Genomic DNA, 21,222 nt, shown 5'->3' with positions numbered 1-21,222 from the left:
GAAAGTGACATCTAAAGCATGCTTTATAGTCACTGCTCAACTCTGGGAGACCTAAACTAACATTTCTACTGAAGTACCAAGACGCAAAAGTACCAGACCAAAAAAAGGTTGTCTAAACTGAATTTCCTAGGAATCCGTTTACTGCATGTAGTCCAGAGGATCTACTGTAGCTGTCAGCGGCCCAATTCTCATTAACATAAATGGGAGTCACATGGCTAAATCTCCATGCATCGCACTGAAAATATACCCTAGACAAGGTGTGTGAAGTTGGGCAGTGCTGTAAAGTTTTACTGACTGTATGCAGTAATACTGTAACTAAGTGAATCTATGAACATTTTTGTCTCTCCTGCCCCTCTCTCCCAAGGCTTGGAGTATCACTTATCACAGTTGGTTGACTTTTGTGTTATTGATCTGGTCCTGCACGCTTTGGATGATTCGTGACCGAAGGAAATACGCTATGATCAGTTCACCTTTCATGGTTGTTTATGGAAATTTGCTGTTAACATTACAATATATATGGAGTATTGACCTCAAAAATGATGAGCTTCCTAAAGTTTCCGGATTTTTAGAAAAGAAGGATCCTGGGGAATTAGCATCAAAGGTAAGTGTAGTTTGCTTACAAACATCTGTAGTTTGTTTAAAGAACTAAGCAATATACACTAGCCATCAATAAAAACTTCAGGTCCTTTGGTGTTTAATACAACGAATAATCCTGTTCAGCATAGGATTTACAGTACAGGATGAGTGGCTAAAAAATACAATAGCACAAAATTACTTCTTGCTGGTAAATTAAATACTATAACGAATGTGTCACATTTAGATAATTTTATAAAATAGTTTTCACCAGGGAGAAAATAGCATTAATATTTGCCCCTGTAAAAACAAAAGGAAAGGGAAGAGAAAAAATATATACTTGGATTTGTTAAATACAAGATAAATTAAATAGAATTATGAGGCAGCTTTTGTTTGATGAAACCTGTACATACACAAATATATATATTTTATAAGTGCATTTCTGCTTTGTCATTAGCATCAGTCGATACAGGTAAAAACTCAGTGCTGTAGTTGTACTTTAATAAAAGATTTCCATTCCCTTCTCTTTTTTCTGAACAAAGACTAATGTAGCAGACCTCAGTACAATGGTTGTTCCCCTCTTCCTCCCTTTCACTTTAAGTTATTTTGTTAGCAGAATTTGTGTGTGGCAACATTTTATAACCCCACCTCTCACAACCCGTGACATGATGTCTCAGCTATTTATGGACACTTTTGTTATGAATGCATATTGCATGTGGAGTCTGGTGGGATTAAAAATTGCAAATCCAGACACTTGTAAATCTATGGTAAAATCTGTTGACTTTAATGGAAGCAGAGTTTATGCCAGCATTTTGAAAATCTCATGCATAGCTCTTTTTTTTTTGCTTTGCAAATTATACACTAACACTTAGAAAAAATACTAGATAAATGTATTGTGTGAAGCATAAAAACTTATTGTGAGAACACTTTTGGTCCAAATACTTTCAGGAATATTTCTCTGTGCTATTATTCATGACACTATGAATATTTGCTGTCCATAAACATTCTTAGGAATACAAAAATCATCTGAATGCTTCTTAACAAATGAAGAAAAAGTATTACAAATGTTAGTGAGTGGAATCATTGGCTTTTATTCACCAGAATGTTCGCAAGTACCATTTTAGGTATATTAATGAACACCTGAGATGTCATGCCAGTTTAAGGATAGCAGCCTCACCATAAGAGCAGTGGAAAAAGATAATTAAACCTGTAATGTCAAATATTTTTTAATTTGTCAAGACCAGTTAAGTTCATTTGACTATATAAAGCAGGGGTTCTCAAACTGGGGGTCGGGACCCTTCAGGGAGTTACGAGGTTATTACATGGCAGGTTGTGAGCTGTTAGCCTCCACCCCAAACCTTGCTTTGCCTCCAGCATTTATAATGGTGTTAAATATATTAAAAAGTGCTTTTAATTTATAATGGGGGGGGTCACATTCAGAGTCTTGCTATGTGAAAGGGGTCACCAGTACAAAAGTTTGAGAGCCACTGGAAAGCACACCAAACTAGAAGTGCCCAGGTTAACAAGCTTTTTGAGCATGAGCCAAACTTTAAGCACATGAATAGTCTCATTGAAGTTAATGGGACAAATCACACACATGAAATTAGGCATATGCTCAAGTACTTAGCGGAATTAATTCTTTAGTCTTTCAATTGAAAGAAACACAAATTGGAATCGCCTTAGATCACAAATGAAAGAGTTTCCTGGTTTCAATTAATGGAGCTTTTTCCACCCAGATATTTTCCCTGTCTTGAAACCACTACATTTGGCAGATTATCTCTGTGGGAGGAAAGTGAGCACACAATAGAAGCTGCTTCATAGAGCACTCGAGAGAAGCTTCTCACAAAGTGCAGATAGTTGGCCCAATTCCCTTATAACTGAGTGAATCACTTCCATCATGATACACCTGATTTCAGCTTGAAGAGGTTCTGCACCTGTGTTTCCTGCTTGGCAGTGCCCCTTGTCAAGCTATGTCTGGATTTATAATGTGTTTGAATGCTAGTGAGCATTCTGTTATTTTTCCTGTGGAAGGTAGTGCTAGTCTTGATAAGAGTGATTAAATAGTCAAGAGGTAAATTCTGCAATTTCTCCTAATTAACTTTGTAAATCTCTCTTAAGAGATTTAGCTGCCTTGGTATATTGCCACCCCCTTTTCAATAATTTCAAAAATGAATTGCATCATGGAATGTTATATCTAAAACTAACTGCTATCAGGATGGTTTTAGTTACACATATAAAACTAACTGAAGGACATCTGTTGGATTTGTTAGACTGGATAAAATGCATCCTGTGGACTTAAATAAAGATTCCATGGAATAAAAGCGAAGTAAAATAATGTACCATAATTTTCCCTGCATATATTTGTATGGGCTTTGGAGAGAGTGTACTGACTTGAAAGGTAAATAGAGCTGCATTGCACTGAGGCTGGCTGTCAGAGGCAGTAAGAAAGCACTTCTATATTCCACAGCTCCAAAACCTAGTCTAATGCTGGCAGTGACTCCAAAGAGGGCAGCAGCTGACCGAAATAGAGCTCAGTCAGTGTTGGGGTAAATGCATGTTATACGATGCTAAGGGTTGCATAGCAGTGGCCACTTCCTTGTGAATTTGCCCAGCACTTCTGGAGGATTAGGGCAGATCTTCAGCTGATATCATTAATTTCAGTGGACCTATGACAATTTACCTCCAGTGAGGATCTGAGTCAGCACAATGCTTCTGAAAGTCACTTCTGATGATGTGGAACCTCTTGTTGCTACCCACTCTCACGGCCTGTGAAAGATGCTGTGTTAACATGACCAGAGAATGAAGCCCTCTATTACGCCACAGAACAAAGAGATGGTGGTAGTGGCAGAGTAGGTTTCCTCTGTGCTGATCTGCCAATAGACTTTAACATTGATGTGAAGCTTCCATCTCTAGAAGGGAGAGAGTAGTTCTATTTCCATGACCCATTTCTCTCAAGATACCATTTAGTGTCACTTGTAATGGTTTTTGTGATGTATGTATTCTGCAAACTGAAATGCCAACTCGTTTCACGGACACCACTAACAGCTACCTTGTGGAAAGAATTCTGGGTCACTGCCAATCTGGGCTGGATTCCTACTAGTTATTTTGAAATGATGGTCTATGTGCCCCATTATCAGTTCCCTAAGTCGTCCAGTTACCCCCAAAGATTTGTTTTCTGCGCTCTATCCCTGGATTACATCTAGCAGTGCACAACGGAGGGAGTTTCCACTCCCCAGTCGAGAGTTTAAAAGTGTTGACCCAAACTCTCTGTGCATTTGCCATTCATGAAAGGGCTTCATTTACCTGTTATGTTTGTATGTTTAGCAGTTTTGATATCTATTTTAGGTATTTTATTTTTAGCTAATCTGATGCCTTTTCACTCCTTTAAAAACTGGGTTTCCCTATCATTATTATTTATTTATCTTGTGGTAGTGTTTAGACATCCTCTTCAGGGATTGGGGCCTGTGGAGGTAGGCGTTTTACATATATATGTCCCTGCCTCAAAGAGCTTACAGTGTAAATCAGGCTCATTTTTATGGGAAATTGATCAATTTGAGCTGAAATCGGTTGTTTCATAATCATATAACAGTGATGAAATATGCTTCTGAGCAATGATGCAGGATCACTCACTCAACTTCTGGCCATTCTTCTTGTGCCACTTCTCACACTACTGGTATGTGTCACGTGGAAGCAAGTGTGAACAAACACTGTGATCAGAACGTAAATTCCATCTGAATGCACAAACAAGAAATAAATATAATTAAAATCCCTTAAAAGGAACATTGTCATTTTTGTCACTGTTTATAACCATTATCAGTGGCTGAAAAACGTAACAAAAAGACATTGTTTTATCAGTTGCTTTCAGTTTAGATGAAAAAGCAGAATCACTTTTTATTAGGTCTGTCAAGCGATTAAAAAAAATAATTGCAACTAATTACATGATTAAAAAAATTAATCGTGATTCATCACACAATCGCTCTGTTAAACAATAATAGAATTCCATTTATATAAATATTTTTGGATATTTTCCACATTTTCAAACATATTGATTTCAATTACAACACAGAATACAAAGTGTACAGTGCTCATTTTATATATTTTTGTTATACATATTTGCACTGTAAAAATAAAAGAAATAGTATTTTTCAGTTCACTTCATGCAAGTACTGTAGTGCAATCTCTTTATCATGAGAGTAGAATTTAAATTTATAGTTATGTACAAAAAATAATTGCATTCAAAAATAAAACAATGTATAACTTTAGAAACTACAAGTCCGCTCATTCCTACTTCTTCTTCAGCCAATCGCTCAGACAAACCAGTTTGTTTACATTTGCAGGAGATAATGCTTCCCCCATCTTGTTTACAATGTCACCTGAAAGTGAGAATGGGCATTCGCATGGCAGTGTTGTAGCCAGTGTCGCAAGATATTTACGTGCCAGATTCGCTAAAGATTTATATGTCCCTTCATGCTTCAGTTCCATTCCAGAGGACATACATCCATGCCGATTATAACGATCCAAAGCAGTGCAGACCAAGGCATGTTCATTTTCATCATCCAAGGCTATGTCTACACTTGCAGATGTAGAGCACCGGGAGTTAAACCAGCCCTCAGAGACAGAAGCAAGGAAAGTGCTGCTGTGTGTTCATACTATCAGCTGCAAGTGCAGTGGAATGGCCACATTAACAGCTCTTGCAATGCCACAGAGAGCAGTGCATTGTGGTAGCTATCCCAGTGTGCAAGTGGCTGCAGCGTGCTTTGGAAAGGATTTGCGATGCCTAATGGGGCAGGCACAGCATCACATGATGCAGGTTTCCCAATCCCATTGTTCCAGGGCATCCTACTAGATTGCCAGCTGCTTTTCAAATGTCGGGGGTGGAGTGTGACAGAGAGTGTATTGTGTGGATGTGGGGGGGAGAGACAGTGTGGGGGGAGCAGAGAGTATGTCAGTATGCTGTCTTGTGCTCTCTTGTAAGTTCAGACAGCGGCGGGGGAAACCCCGACATCATCTCTCACCCCCTGCCTCTCTCTCTCTCACACAAACTCCTGCCTCTGCAGCAGGAGCATTCCACGGGTGAGGGTTTGCTTTGTGTCCCCAAGCAGATAAGCATGCTGGCTGCAAGAAACGGAGCTTTGAAAATGTATAACCACACAGGGCTGGCTTTAGGCCGATTCCCCTGAATCGGGCCCTGTGCCTAAGAGGGCCCCGCGCCCAGCCAGAGTGCCGCAAGCCCACGGCCCCGCTCCCCAGGCGGGAGCGCCGGGTGGATCGCTGCAAGCCCCACGACCCCACAACCCTGGCCGGAGCACGGCAAGCCCCGCGGTCCCCCTCCCCTGGCTGGAGTGCGGCAATCCGAAATGCCACCGCCGAAGACTCGGAGCACTCTCCGGTGCGTACATGCCCCACAAATTGGGCCCTGCACTTGCTAAAGCCAGCCCTGTATCCACATGCCTGCAGCCGAGTTCAAAACAATGACAAGAGTGGCCACTTGACTTCAAGGGATTATGTGATGTTTCCGGAGGCCAATCATAGTGCAGTAATGCAACACTTCATCCTCACTGACACCCCAGCACTCCAGCCGGGGCACAGAAAGCTCTATGCTTCTCATGCAGGTGGATTACCAGGGGCACGCCAGCCGTGGGGTCCAGCTGCTGTAAGTGCCTTGCCAGTGTGGACACCTCAGGAGTTAGGGTGCCTGGGGCTGATTTAATGCACTCTAGCTTGCAAGTATAGCCAAGGCCTGAGTCAGATGTCACCAGGAGAAGGTTCATTTTCTTTTTTGATGGTTCGGGTTCTGTAGTTTCTGCATTGGAGTGTTGCTCTTTTAAAACTTCTGAAAGCATGCTCCACACTCCATCCCTCTCAAATTTTTGGAAGGCACTTCAGATTCTTAAATCATGGGTCGAGTGTTGTTGCTATCTTTAGAAATCTCACATTGGTATCTTCTTTGCATTTTGTCAAATCTGTAGTGAAAGTGTTCTTAAAACGAACAACATGCTGGGTCATCATCCGAGACTGCTGTTACATGAAATATATGGCAGAATGCAGGTAAAACACAGAGCAGGAGATGTACAATTTTCCCCCAAGGAGTTCAGCCACAAATTTAATTAATGCATTATTTTTTTAACAAGCATCATCAGCATGGAAGCATGTCCTCTGGAATGGTGACCAAAGCATAAAGGGGCATACGAATGTTTAGCATATCTGGCATGTAAATACTCTGCAATGCCAGCTACAAAAGTGCCATGCAAACATCTGTTCTCTCTTTCAGGTGATGTAAATAAGAAGCAGGCAGCATTATCTCCCATAAATGTAAACAATCTTGTTTCTCTTAGCGATTGGCTGCACAAGAAGTAGGACTGAGTGGACTTGTAGACGCTAAAGTTTTACATTGTTTTGTTTTTGAGTGCAGTTATGTAACAAAAAAAATCTACATTTGTAAGTTGCACTTTCACGACAAAGAACGGTACTTGTATGAGGTGAATTGAAAAATACTATTTCTTTTATCATTTTTACAATGCAAATATTTGTAATAAAAATAATATAAAGTGAGCTCTGTACACTTTGTATTCTGTGTTGTAATTTAAATCAATATGTATGAAAATGTAGAAAACCTCCAAAATATTTAATACATTTCAATTGGTATTCTATTTTTTAACCGTGTGATTAATCACGATTAATTTTTTTTATCGCAATTAATTTTTTTTAGTTAATTGTGTGAGTTAACTGCAATTAATCGACAGCCCTACTTTTTATATTACTTCATCAGCCTGGTTAGCAGCAGCAGCAGCACCACAATAGAGTGTGCCAAATATTTGGTTATTTGTATGTCTCAAAAGTAATTAAATGAAGCTTGATCCTGAACTGCTGAAATTCGTGGGAGCTTTGAGTTCAGTGAATATAGGCTCAAGCCCATGATAAACAGATGCCATACTGTTTTCTGTGTTCTGGCTGGCTCTTTGTACTGACACTTGTTGAATCTGGCAGTATACAAAACACAAAAATACACTCTTTGTTAAAAAGATGTATTTATTTATGTACCTTGTTATGGAATAATAGATTTACTCTCCTAGTGCAAGGAATCAAAAGAGAAACCTATTAACAAAGGCCACAGAATGAAAAGTCAGTTTCCTACTCAAACTGGAGGACAACTAGAAGTAAAATAAACTTGCTTGTAATGGAATAGGTTGACCTAGCTTCCAGAAATGTATTCTTTGGCAATGATTATGTTGTTGCCAATTTTGCTGAATAGTGGAAAACAAAGGCATGAAAAACATTTCAAAATATCTGTTAACATTAGCAGGATCCGGGATGTACAATTAGTCTGTCTCTTGTTTTTGTTTTGATTTTTGCTTGCAGATCCTTTTCACGATTACTTTCTGGCTACTGCTTAGGCAACACCTAACAGAGCGGAAAGTGCTTCAGCTAAAAGAAGCTACTTTAGCTGAGGTCAAAGTTGAAGATGAAGAAAATGAAGAAAAAGGTAAAAGTATATCAAGTTTGACTGCTTCAATCAATGTAGGTGGTTAGGGTTACTTCTTTTCTTATTGTTAAAGTTTTTGGAAAGTTGCATCTGTTATTGACTAAGGGCTAAACAATATGCTGCTAAATCCATGCACTACAAATTTCTCAGGGGACATAATAAAATAGCTTTGAGCTTGATAACATCAAACAAAATATATAAATTCTCTTTGCAGTTGAACTACAGTAAATGCTATGACAAAATAAATAACCTGAATGGGAAATGCAGGAAAAACCTTCTATAGACGCACTTCCACCACCACACTTGTGCTCCCCCCTTCCCACCCACCCCCAAAACATCACCATACACAAAATGTAACCATAAAAGGAGAAGGGCCTACATGGAAAATGTCCATCAGTGATTTCAATGGGAGCTGCACCTGTATAACCAAGAGCAGAATTTGGCCTATAGGTTTCAGTGTGGTGTAGTTATTCTTGTTTTAAACTGATTTAAATCAGATCAGAATCAGACCTGGGATGTGATGGTAAGAGCCATGAGTCACCCCCTGAAACTGCCAGGCCCTGGCATTATTTACGTGTGCAGAAGCCTTTTGATGGCCCCCACTTCACACCCAACATGCATAGCAAGACTAGGAACCGGGTTTTCTACTTACTGCTCCCATTAATGGGACAGCAGTAACTTGCCTGTTTTTTTCATGGTTTGGTTGCAGTAGAGCAAGAGGGAGGGATAGTCGTTCTTTTGAAATGCGGCATTTAACTCCCACCTGGTATCACAAATCTATATTTTTTTTAAGGTTTGTTGGTTGGTTGGTTTTAAACAGGAACCTCTGCTTTGAATTTCAAAGCTGTCTAATGTTTGTGTTTTTGGTGAAAACCATAGTATTCCCTTAGGAATTTATGTCAGTGATAAGTTGTTTTTTTTCCTTCCAGTTTAACAATGTTTTTTGCCTACAAATGCAGGCATTACAGTAGATATTGCTTTGACTATCATCCAATACATAGCCTTCAGGCCGTGGTTCTCCACTATGTCTGAGTTCAGCTTGGGCAAAGTGGGGAGCGATGATAACAGGGAATTGGTGTGGCTTCCTTACCTTTTGGCCAGTGGAAGTCCATTCAAATTAAGCTACAGTCCTTATGCCAGTGAAGGATCGTGGAGCTCTGCCACAGCATGCCTTCTCCTGCCCCATTCCACCTTCCGGAATGCCCCTGAAAAGTCTTTTCCCCTATGGTGGTGGTGGACGCTAGTGGCTTACAAGGTGACGTAAAGTTCACCTATGTGAGGGAATACTCTACTGGCTATCTCCAGTGTTTTAAAGACACTTTGTGCTGCTTACCCAGCACAAAGAGACCTTAGTGGACCAGATAATCTGGCCCTCAGATTTTTGAAAGGGGGGCAAAAGTAAGTACATTTACCAACTAGGAACCTAGGCTTAAGAGTGTGGTCTTGGAGACACTACTGTCAATGTGTGGAGGAGAAAATAACATGTTTTAGAAGGAAATGCATGGCCAATATTCTCTGGAGCCTTCTGGTGAATCTTCTCCCTCAATCAGAAGCTGAGATTATAAAGTCAATTCAGACATGCATCTAACTGTACCCTGGCTAAATTTCTGCATAAGCTTCCATGTCCTGCATAAAGCTTTTATGCTTTACCTCATTTACAATTACAAGGAAAGATCCTATAAAAATAGGTTGGGGGCGATGCAACTTGATTTGTGTCTTTGCAGAAGAAGAATTGCAAGATGGGGAAGTGACAGAGGAGGCAGATGAAGAAGATGAGGATGAACAGGACATTATGAAAGTCCTCGGAAACTTGGTGATGGCTATGTTCATTAAGTACTGGATTTATGTCTGTGGAGGAATGTTCTTCTTCGTCAGCTTTGAGGGTAGAATTGTCATGTACAAAATCATCTATATGATGCTCTTCCTCTTCTGTGTGGCCCTGTACCAGGTAAATGAGAGCAATACTAAGCAAAATTCTTCGTTTGGTTGCACTGGTGCCTCCTCTTTGATTTAGCACCAATGTAAGTGAGAGCAACGTTTAATAATTTAATCCACTGTGTATTTTTTCTTTCACTAGTTCCCAACAGCTTAGACCATTTGAAGAGTTTTGATTCTATTAAACCACAATAGATTGGCTGATGGGAGAGAGAAGCAAAGTTTTAAAAGTTGTAGTTTGGATAAGCACCCAAACATATGAATGCTTGGCTGAACGAGAACCCAGATTCTAAGGTGATGGGCACCCTAGAAATAAATTAGGAAAAAATACTAAAAATAAACTACTCAAACCCATTTGGGTCTGCAGAATTGATCTGGGTAACTCATGAGAACAGGTTGTTTCATGAGATTTCTGACTTTTTTTCCTTCCAATCCTGGATGGAACTTGGAAGAATAGAGATTACATAAACATGAGAGGAAAAATTTAAAAAGTGAACTTAAAAATGGATCGAGTTGGGGTTTGTTTAGAATTTTGGAATGAGATTCAGTATGGTTGTTTTAGCCAGACCAATTTAACCATCCCTAACTGAATTTAGGAATACTAATGATCTTTACATTAGAACTGCATGACTTCATGTTTGATTGCTGATGATGGCCACTTTTCCATTGCTTAGCTGTAGACCACAAAATGAACAATACTATGATACTACAAAGACTGATTCTCGCTTTGATACATGGACATGTCTCTGATAAGTATCAATGAGAGTTGTGTTATGTCAAGAATAAAATAATTGTGTTAGTTTAGGGGGAAGTGTTATATTTTTATAGTCCTCTGCCTGTACAACAATCTAAATAGTTTGGTAGATTTTTCCGCTTTGGTTCTGTTTGCCTTACCCCATCTTCAATGGTTGGTTCTCAGGTGCACTATGAATGGTGGAGGCGAATCCTAAAATATTTTTGGATGTCAGTAGTTGTTTACACTATGCTGGTGCTTATCTTCATCTATACATATCAATTTAAATCATTTCCTGGCTTGTGGATGAACATGACAGGGCTAGATGAAAAAAAGTGAGTGTTTTCATTTTACTTGGGCTTATTGTGCACAAGAAGATGGCTAGTGATTTTTTTTCATACTGTTACAAAGACTTTTTACATAGGTCAGTGTGAAACTCCCTATTTTGCTCCCAGATTTTCATAGTGAAAAAGCAGAGATTTTCACCAATATTTGTAAACAATTTGCAAACCTGGACTCACATTAATTTTGACACAAGAGAAATGGTGATGTTTTGCACCCTTTGACCTCCTTCCTCCTCTTCCTTCTTATAATGGAAAAAATGTCAGGAAACCTTCTCCAACCATGACTGGTTTTGGGGGTTCTGCTGCCCCATGCAGACAAGCAAATATCTGCCCCTACAATTCTGCTGTCACCCATACAAAAATGTCACTGAACATTTTGCTGTCCCTGCTATTTGGTTGTCCTAGATGACCACCTCTGTCTGACTACCAGCCCTAATTTCTGACCAGCCCTAATTCTGACTACATGGTGAACTAGTGGAGGTGTCCTGCAAACCCTTTGTGCTTTTCGCGAATCATTCTCCCAAAAGCATAACCCGACCTTAAAAAATAGACTTAAAGGCTGTAACAAAAAAAACAAAACAAAAAATGAAAAAGAAAAACAGAAAACCCAAAACAAAATCTTCTGAAACAGCACATATATCCGAAAGCTCCCATCTTATATAGGATCCCAGTAAACTGTTTTGTAGAAGCAGAACAAACCTCTTTTACTGCTTTCCATCGCCTACAATATTGTAACAACCTAGTTGTTGGCTTGGAGCTGGAAAAGCTGGCTCTGAAATACTACACTGAAAACATTTGATATAAGAAAGAAATTAATCTACAAATGTTGTGGCTGTGGTGATTTATTTAATAGTGCTCATTTAGTGTGTCTCATACCTTTAAAGGGTTAAGTGGCAAGATAAGGTACTGTACATTTGTATTGTTCTTACCTTTTGTTCAGAAAAATGAAAAGATAAAAGATACATAGCAAGTACAATCTTACCTACTGTATTGTTTTGTGACTATCCATCTCATGTGATATGGGAGAAATGTTGAAAAATACATTTTGAACATGACACTTAGTGACTTGTTTTATTTTTCAGACTAGAGGATCTTGGTTTAAAACAGTTTTCTGTGGCTGAGCTGTTCACACGTATCTTTATTCCAACCTCTTTCTTATTGGTGTGTATATTACACCTTCATTACTTCCATGACCGTTTCCTCCAACTCACTGACTTAAAAGCTGTAACCAGCAAACAGGACAGCGCTATTTACAGGTAAACAAGCAAAGTAAACAAAGCTACTAGTTGTCCATAAGATAGTACTGTTTTCTACTGTTCTCTAACAATTTACTTTGCAGGAAATGTTATTTGCCTTTTTTATGACCCCTGATTAGCGTCCCCTCCTCCTCTCCCCACACCCATGCGCGCACACACATATTTAGGTTTAGACTTTGGGGTAGATTTTCAAAGCACAAAAGACACTCATGACACCTAATACCCATTGATTTTCAATGGGCATTAGGTGCCTAAGTACCACATGTGCTTTTTAAGAATCCTGAAAATAATAGGGAAGATTTTCGAAGTGACTGTTGATTTTGAGTACCCAATATTTGAGTGCCCAACTTGAGACACATTCAAGAGGTCTGAATTTTAGAAAGTGCTGAGCATCTGCCCTGTGAAAATCAGGCCCCTTTATTAAGGTGTCTCAAACTCAGCCCTCAAAAATTAAGGCACTCAAAAATTAAATCACTAGTCACCTTTGAAAATTTTGACCTATATACTGTGCCAGCTCACTAGACTATTAAGCAAGCTCATCAAAATATATAACAGAGTATTGTGATTCTCTCAGCCCCTCCACTTTCAGATATTCACTTACAGATTTTTCTGCACAAAAGCAAATTTGTGATGCCATCCTATTACAATTGGACTGTTATTTTTGGGAAGTAGCAAAGTGCTTTAGATTGTATTTTGATAGGGTAGTTTGAAGTAAAACATTTGCATTCTAAATATAACATGTAGTGATGTGTGACACTTTTATGGTCATGAACTTGTGAAGTCTGCATTGTGCCATAAATGAATTATGGAGCAATACCAATTTACGCCAGCTGAGAATTTGGCCCAATTTGTGTAATGGCTTGAAATTTAGGAAATAAAGGAATGTCTCTGGTAATCATGATCAGATATCTGGTATACATATGTTTATACCTCAATGTACAGCTTACATATGCAGTAGAATATAGGTATGTTTGTGTTCATATTCAGCATTGCATTTAGAACAAGTTCTACTTTTTAACATGCATGTGCAGAATTCTTGAGTATATATTTTAATTGGACTGTAAAAAATTGTTGATAAATTCCTAACAATCTTTCCTTTATTTGCTTTTCCAAACATCTTTCTCTTTTTCATTCTTTTCTTTTTTTTTTTTAATGTTAGCAAAGTAGTAAATCACATGGTAACTGCAAGGCTCTCTTGAGAGAATGTGTGTGTGAACCTTCTTTTGAACTGCAAATTCCTTGTACAGCAAAAGGTGCATGATACTCAGTTAAAAGAACTTTTCTTTACCATGCAACTGTGCACCTGAATCTGGGCCCAGTCTGATAATTGCATCTGAGCAGTGGTGTTACCTGGGCTGAGGGATTGCCATTTTGGGGGCATAGTACAGCACATGGTATTTGGGGGGCATAGTACAGCATATGGTAACTGCACACATTTTACTGTAGATTGAGCACTTTGCACAGTGTTCAGTAACAAAGCAGCAGCTTCCAATGTGCGTTCCAAAGGCACAATATGAGAGAATTGCCTGACCCAGTTCGAGTCTGATTCTTTGCGGCCTCTGTTATTGTTGCCACTGCCCATATGTGGGACAGAGGATATAAAATACTGTCCATCTTCAAATGCTGACATGAAGAAAACCGATGTCATTGCCCAAAGTGAGGGGCCAGTGGTACAAATCGACACTAAGTGCTGCCAGTGTCTTACTGAAAGCAGAACAATCAAAGTTAGAAAGTACCAATATTATAAAAAAAGTAAACAGGAAGGTGACTGTGTGTAGATTTTCATTTTAAGCTAATGCTCTAGGTCTGGGTCTAAGGACCCTGATAGTAGAAGTTGATTTAGTAGCATTTTAGGACTTCGTTTTATTAAAGTGGTAAAGAAAGAATCAGGGGCAGCTCTAAACATTTTGCCACCCCAAGCATGGCAGGCAGGCTGCCTTCGGCGGCTTGCCTGCGGAGGGTCCGCTGGTCCTGCGGCTTTGGCGGACCTCCCGCTGAAGCCGCGGGACCAGCAGACCCTCCGCAGGAACGCCTGTGGGAGGTCCGCCGAAGCTGTGGGACCAGCGGACCCTCCGCAGGCAAGCCGCCGAAGACAGTCTGCCTGCCGCCCTCGCTGCGACAGGCAGAGCGCCCCCACTGGCTTGCCGCACCAAGCATGTGCTTGGCATGCTAATGCCTGGAGCCGCCCCTGGAAAGAATATCTATTGTTACATTATCTTTCGTTCCATGCTAATACAACACAGTTTTTGTGTCATACATCTAGATGTAGGACTGGATTGTGAGCAACTGTTATATTAGGAGCTAAAGTTTTTTAAAACTGTTTTCTAAAAGTGACAACATTTACTTTTTTTTACAGTATTTTGAAACCCATAATTGTCACATATCATATTTGTTCTTCATCAGTGACTTTCACAGCAAGCCTTTCCTATTTGCAAATCAAAATAAGTTTTCTCCTTTTTACTACAGTAATTAACACAAACAAAGCCTGACATTTGAAAATCCAGCTGTTTTCCTCCTACTTGACACACTGTTTTTGTGTCATACATCTAGATGTAGGACTGTTTCCCTACCTGTAAGGATTCTGGAAACAGAATTTTAGCTATCAATTTTGTTCATGGTACATGAAGCAGAATAAGATGCCTCTTGATTTGCCACAGCTACCGATACTGGTCTGGCAGTGCTGTCAGCAGTAAAAACCTGGTTGTGCAGAAAATTAAGATGTTATGATACAGAAAACCTATTAAAAGTAGTTATGTACAATAACAAGGTCTAGCTTTTATAAAGCCATCAAAGCAACATGCAGGCATTCATTCATTTCATTTTAAAAGATCTAGTGATGTAGCTCCACATTTACTGTGCCTGCTATTTATGGTTGTTTTTTCTACTTCTGTTAATTTTATCTGTGTTGTATCAACTGATTACTACAGTTGACAAACCTTTATTTTCAGTATGTGGACAACACTGGAGATTTAGTCATTTTCATAGAGAAATTGTTAAAATCTAATTAAGTCCCAGTTCATGAAAACACTTACACATGTACTTTAATTCCCATGGTAGTCATTAGTCAATGGGATTTAGGAACACATTCAAAGTTAAACCCATTAAACTCTTTCACTGCAAGATTAGTAATAAGTGTTTAGACTTAGAGTCTCGTTGTGACAATACTTGTCTCTGTAACAGGTAACAAAATACATTCATTCCTGTTTAACAGTTTCCTTTTTTCTCTCTCTAACTCATTTCTCCTTTGCCATCACATGCATTCTTGTGCTTTCATCTCTTACCTCGTAGCCATGCTAAAGTCAATGGCCGTGTTTATCTAATAATAAATAGGTGGGTATACTTCAATGTTTCCTTTCCTTTTCTTAAAAAAATGTACTTTAATTTGTTTGCTATTTCTTCAGTTCCTAGAAACAAAAATCACTCATGCTGTGCAGTACTGTGAAATAAGCAAAGAAGACAATTCTTAGTCTTCTAAACCCACCAGATGGTTTATAGTGGTTAACATATCTGCCACATGGATTTAGAGATTGTGAATTCTCTTCCCAACTCAGATTCTTCTCTTAAACTTCATTCAAGCTCAATAAAGGCGTAGACAATACTATTTCCAATTGGCTGCAGTTAACAGAGTTAGTTTAGGAGGCTGGTATAGCTACTCTTTGTATGTGTATGCATGTACACATATCCAAATCCACACGCCTACTTACGTCAGATGTACATTAGATAATGCTTATGAGAGTCAAAGAAATATGCACAACAAGTATTTTTCTGTAGAAAAATGAAAGTCTGTGCTTTCGGGTCAGCTTTCTTGTATACAGAGTAATAGAAGTGTAGACAAAAATAGAACACCTGTACATTTCAGGACATTAAAACCAGTTAAGCCATATACTGAGTTGAGTGCTACAGCATCTAAACCACAAAACTTATATTATCATCATGCCTTCATAAAATTAGCTTTTTAAAATATTTCCATAAGCAAGATTCCTTTCAATTTTTCAAGGATAGGTTTTTTTTTAAATTAGGATAAGAATAAGAATGGGGTTGTTTTTTTGTTACTCCTGAGCGTAAGCACAAAAACAGGGCAAATACCTCAACAAGTTTTCTGTAAATATTTGCTCAAATTAAAAATTAATGTTCTTATCCTGTGCTTATGTCCCTTTTGTGTGCACTTTTGGTCAATATTTTAGGCTGCGGTTCTCAAAGGAGAATGGGTCTTGAGCACCTGAATCCCCTAGGTGCCTTTAAAAATCCCAGCTGTAGTGAATGAGTTTGCTGGCAGGAATAGTCACAGAAATAGCAAATTTTAAGTATTAGGCATTATCCACAGAAAATGCTGAACTTGTAAACTTGAGCATCTATGCCAGTAACACCCATTCAGTCAGAGAACAGAAAAAATGCCATGTGAGCTGTGTCCCCATTCAAAACTAACAGCTTGAATCTTGGATATTGAATACTCTCAATGGATGGCTCAGGAATATTATACAGACCAAGCATTATTAACAAATTATTTGGCAAATGATTCTGAACAAGTGAATTGAAAAAAAACATAAATTGTTGGCAGAAAATTCACAAAGAGCCTAAGAGGCATAAATGTGGCAAACACGTTATTCACTATTAATTATTCACTCAGCTCTAATAAATATATTAAACATAGTTAAATGTGTCCCTGATTCAGCAAGGTATTTGAGCATATACCTAACTTTAGGCACCTGAGTAGTACCATTGATTTTAGTAGTCTGGGGGACTATTCAGGCACCTAAGTTTAGCCATGCTTAAATACCTTGCTGAATTGGGACCTATATGGGTATATCTATGCTGCAGCTGGGAACAAGCACCCTTAATATCTATTCATACTCTTGCTTAATGCTGAAATAAAATATCTTGAGGTTAAGGATTTAGTCAAATGAGATTAATGGGCAGTTAAGGATTACTGAAAATTAAGGATTTAGTCAAATGAGATTAATGGGCATTAGATTCTAATCACTATTCCATGGTGTTTTTCTTAGTAATCATTTTGATAGGTAAACTTTGTAAGATGATATATGTTTGGGACTGACCTGTGTATTAAAGCAATAGTATGCACTGTGCCTTTTCTGACTTTCAGTAATTAGCATGCAATTAATTTACTGCTTGAGGATCAATTAGCCAGTTTTCTGTAACCTTTCCCTTATTTAAGCCACTTGAATTTGCAACTTGAAGAAATTGCAAGTCCCAATTATTTGAAAGATGCTTTTGCTTGTTTAACTATTGCATTGACAGCTCATGCTGTGCTGTTCATGTTTTATAAGCAACGCTTTGAAATACATTGTAAAGAGTAAATAGGTATTTTTAGATTTTCAATTTTCTAATATGCTAGTTAAAAGTTTCAGGGATTGTCGTCTAAAATTAATAAAATTGAATAATATGCTAACACTTCATATTGTAAAAAAAGAAATAATACTTTAGCCTATTAAAATTAGTTACCTGAATAAAAAAATACAGTAGATGTTTTATAAAATTCCTGATTATATTGTATTTATTACTGTAGCTAAATGGTTAGGGACCTGATCTTGCATACCTTTACTGCCAAACAGAGTGCTACAGGAATAGTCTCATTCAAAAGAAACTATTCATGATAGAGGTCTGTGTCACTATGCTTAGAGTTGTGTGCAGGATCTGTCAGTAAGAAAGTAGGGGAGTGGTATGTTAATGTCAGAAGAGTCTATGTTAGAGAGGAATCTGAGCCACATGATTCTGATCCATATACAGATTTTCCCAGAGCTTTGGAAAGTTTGGATCCAGGTTTGAATCCATTAGAGAGATATGGGCTAGCAATGCAGTGCCAATCCAGACCCTGATCTGAATGTCCACAAAGTTCAGAGGTGTTGGGATCTTAAGGTTTTGGTTGCAGTCAGTCTCCAATTTGTATATTATGTAAATACATGTGAAAAGCAAAATGAATTGGTGAGTTTCATAATGGGCTGAAACTTTTTATATCATAGAAGATGAGTGATTATAAGTTTTGTCTTCTCTTTTGTAAAAAAAGCAAAGATAATAGAGAAGAGAGAGTTTAAATGCCGTAATAATTCTCAAAAGATTTAACATTACTATCATTTCTATGTTAAAATACATAATTTGCATGCTGTGTATTTCAGCTTATTTTCTATACTCTTGACTTTGCTAAGTGATTCATTCAGACATGGTTCAGGATTTGAGGTATGACCTCTGCAAGTTTTAGAAAAGAGAGAGACTGTAGGCCTTCCCCAAATTAGATGATATCAGATCTACTGAAGAAGTGACCTTGGAGTTTTTGCTATACTGTTTATGAATCTGCAGCTGGGTGTGGGGGGGGGGGAAACAACCTTTGAAACTAATATGTTTCTTTGCTACCCAGTTGCATCTTTCCATGTCAAAAAGTTGAAAATGTATTCAAAATATTAATTGTATAGCTTACCTGTGACAATTCAGTTGCATTATGAAAAGCATGGGAGAATATGTACACTTTTAGCAATTAGTTTTAGCATAGTTATATGGCACACTTTCCATTTTGCTCTGATTTTGTGATTCTTAGTAGAAGTGCCCTGTTAATGCCATGCTGCATGCTCTTGACATCAGAAGGCTGCTGCGGATGGAGTAGGAGAATGCTGTAGCAGTTGTTATGTAGCATGATGTATTTATTATCTCTGATCTTCTTTTATAACCCCTGTTCTCATTTCCCTTTTTTTCTGTTTCAATTACTTTGAGCAGCCTCAAGAAAAAAATACCAAACCACCACAATGAGTAAGTCCCCCATGAAGTAATGAAATGCTCGCTCTCTCACAGTGTCATTTCATGCTTCTACATCTTAAACTCTGACCATTTTCTCCATTGGGGAAAATGTCAAGTTTAGGTGTCAAAACCACTCATTACTAACTAAATCACTAGCATCCGAGTGAGAAATAATTACTACTACGTTCGGACTCAGTTTGCAGTGTTTGTTTGCAGAAAGTACCAGAATCATTAGCATTTCCAGTTCAGTGGCATTTATACATGCATTGTTTATTTTTTTTAAATTATACTGCTTGAAAAAATCGTTCTTGATACCAATACGGCTCAATTTGCTGACACCTCATTATTTACCGACAGACTGGTGCACCAAGATGGAAGTCTGCCTGACATAACCATGCTGAATTTAACTGCCAGCAACGTAAAGGAAGAGGATAAAAATCTGGAAGAGCATGGTGATGAAAGAATGGCAGAGAGAGATGGGGAGGGGGAGAAAGGTCAGGATGAAAAAGAGAAAGAGGAGGAGGATGAAGAGGAGGAAGAGGAAGAGGAGGAGGATGAATCTGATGTAGAAGAAACTTCCGGTAGGCTTTGGGACTGTAATGTTGCCCCTTGCTAACTTTATTTAACTTCAGTTGTAGGTGGTTCATCCTTGACGAGCTCATCTTACTTTAGATAACATTGTGTTTTCCTTTTAATTTTGCCTAGAGTCTTTGCCAAAATAGTCTGAATTGAGCAGATGGGTCCTTGTTAATTATTCAACATGCTCCAGTCTCTTAGGATGAGAACAGCTACTGTTACCTACAGTATGCTTACAAAATGAAAAAAAAAAAAACCTCCGGCTTCTACTAGAGGAAAGCCCTTTACAAAGCCAGTGATGGATGAGGAGATTCCCGAAGCTCATGGAAAGCTCCTTCCATGTGAATTCTTGAAGAAATAATGCTTTTTTTTCCTTTTGTATTGTATGCTTTTAAGGTTATTCATTTCAGTAAGTTCTCTGCTTCATTGTTCATGAACAGCTTTAGTGTCACATTTTGCAATTTTGATTGAGGAATAGCTAACTGATTCTAAATGAATATAAAAATGCTCAAGTGTGGTGGTGGGTGAGGTTAAGGCTGTTATCCTGGATATCTTTGGCTAAGACATAAATAATTTCTGTAATACAGTTATGAACATGAACCCTGCATGACTTAGATTAGCAAGAGAAATAACACGTCAGAGACAGGAAACTGAGGGAAGAGTGTTTAGAACAGAGGAAAATCAGATTGTCTGGAAATTGCCTTACATTAATTTGGGCAACTACTGTTACCATTATATGTAGGCCTCTGGAACAGAAATAGAGACTTGCAATGAGACCTGCTCAAAGAAAAATGCCAGTTTATATGTTCTAAGGGCAGGTCTACACTACGGGGGAAAATCGATATAAGATACGCAACTTCCGCTACGTGAATAACATAGCTGAAGTCGAAGTATCTTATATCGATTTACCTACCGTCCTCACGGCGCGGGATCGATGTCCGCGGCTCCCCATGTCGACTCCGCTACCGCCGTTCGGGTTGGTGGAGTTATGGAGTCGACAGGAGTGCGTTCGGGGATCGATATATCGCGTCTAGATGAGACGCGATATATCGATCCCCGAGAAATCGATTGCTACCCGCCGATATGGCGGGTAGTGAAGACGTACCCTTATTAGAAGCCTACAGTCAGTTCATGCAGCACCAGGGGATCAGAAACCACTCATTTCCCTGCCTGGGGGATTCCATCTGCATAGGGGACTCCACGGTGGGTGTAGCCCTGACATACCCAGCTCCTGTGCTCTTTCTGTGCAGTCAAGAGCATGATTGGAATATGCTGCACTCTGGCTTATCCCCAGCTGGTGTAAGTTCCCTTGGGAACACTGGCCAGCTGTTGAAAGTTAACCTACACTGGGGTAGAGCCAAGAATCAGGGAGCAGTAACTGACTCCCTGGAGGCCTCTACTCTGTGCTGCGCTGAATGGATCTTGGCAGCAGCACAGAAAATATCTGTGGCTGGATGTGAGGTACTTTTAAGTTACATACACATATTGTGTGTGTGTGCGTGTGTGCGCACACGCACACCAAAAAGCTATATCATAATGTTGCACTGTTAAGCACTCAAGAGTCTGGAATTGCCAGCA

The 21,222-nt window shown here is 38.9% G+C and overlaps 1 protein-coding gene across 1 annotated transcript in view; it reads left to right on the top strand.

Moving 5' to 3' along the window:
- The window catches only part of PIEZO2 (piezo type mechanosensitive ion channel component 2), a 457,344-nt gene that overhangs the window by 342,019 nt on the left and 94,103 nt on the right, over nt 1-21,222 (top strand). Inside the window, exons 13-20 of the mRNA XM_045007801.1 lie at nt 365-601; nt 7,933-8,056; nt 9,781-10,004; nt 10,911-11,059; nt 12,151-12,324; nt 15,613-15,654; nt 19,048-19,080; nt 19,426-19,649. Of these exons, the coding sequence (XP_044863736.1) occupies nt 365-601; nt 7,933-8,056; nt 9,781-10,004; nt 10,911-11,059; nt 12,151-12,324; nt 15,613-15,654; nt 19,048-19,080; nt 19,426-19,649 (1,207 nt within the window). The remainder of the gene's footprint in view (nt 1-364; nt 602-7,932; nt 8,057-9,780; nt 10,005-10,910; nt 11,060-12,150; nt 12,325-15,612; nt 15,655-19,047; nt 19,081-19,425; nt 19,650-21,222) is intronic.

Source organism: Mauremys mutica, chromosome 2 (assembly GCF_020497125.1).
Source record: "Mauremys mutica isolate MM-2020 ecotype Southern chromosome 2, ASM2049712v1, whole genome shotgun sequence".
NCBI lineage: Eukaryota > Metazoa > Chordata > Testudines > Geoemydidae > Mauremys > Mauremys mutica.
Note: the sequence above shows the minus strand (reverse complement) of the source record. Positions and strands in the feature narration are given on the sequence as shown.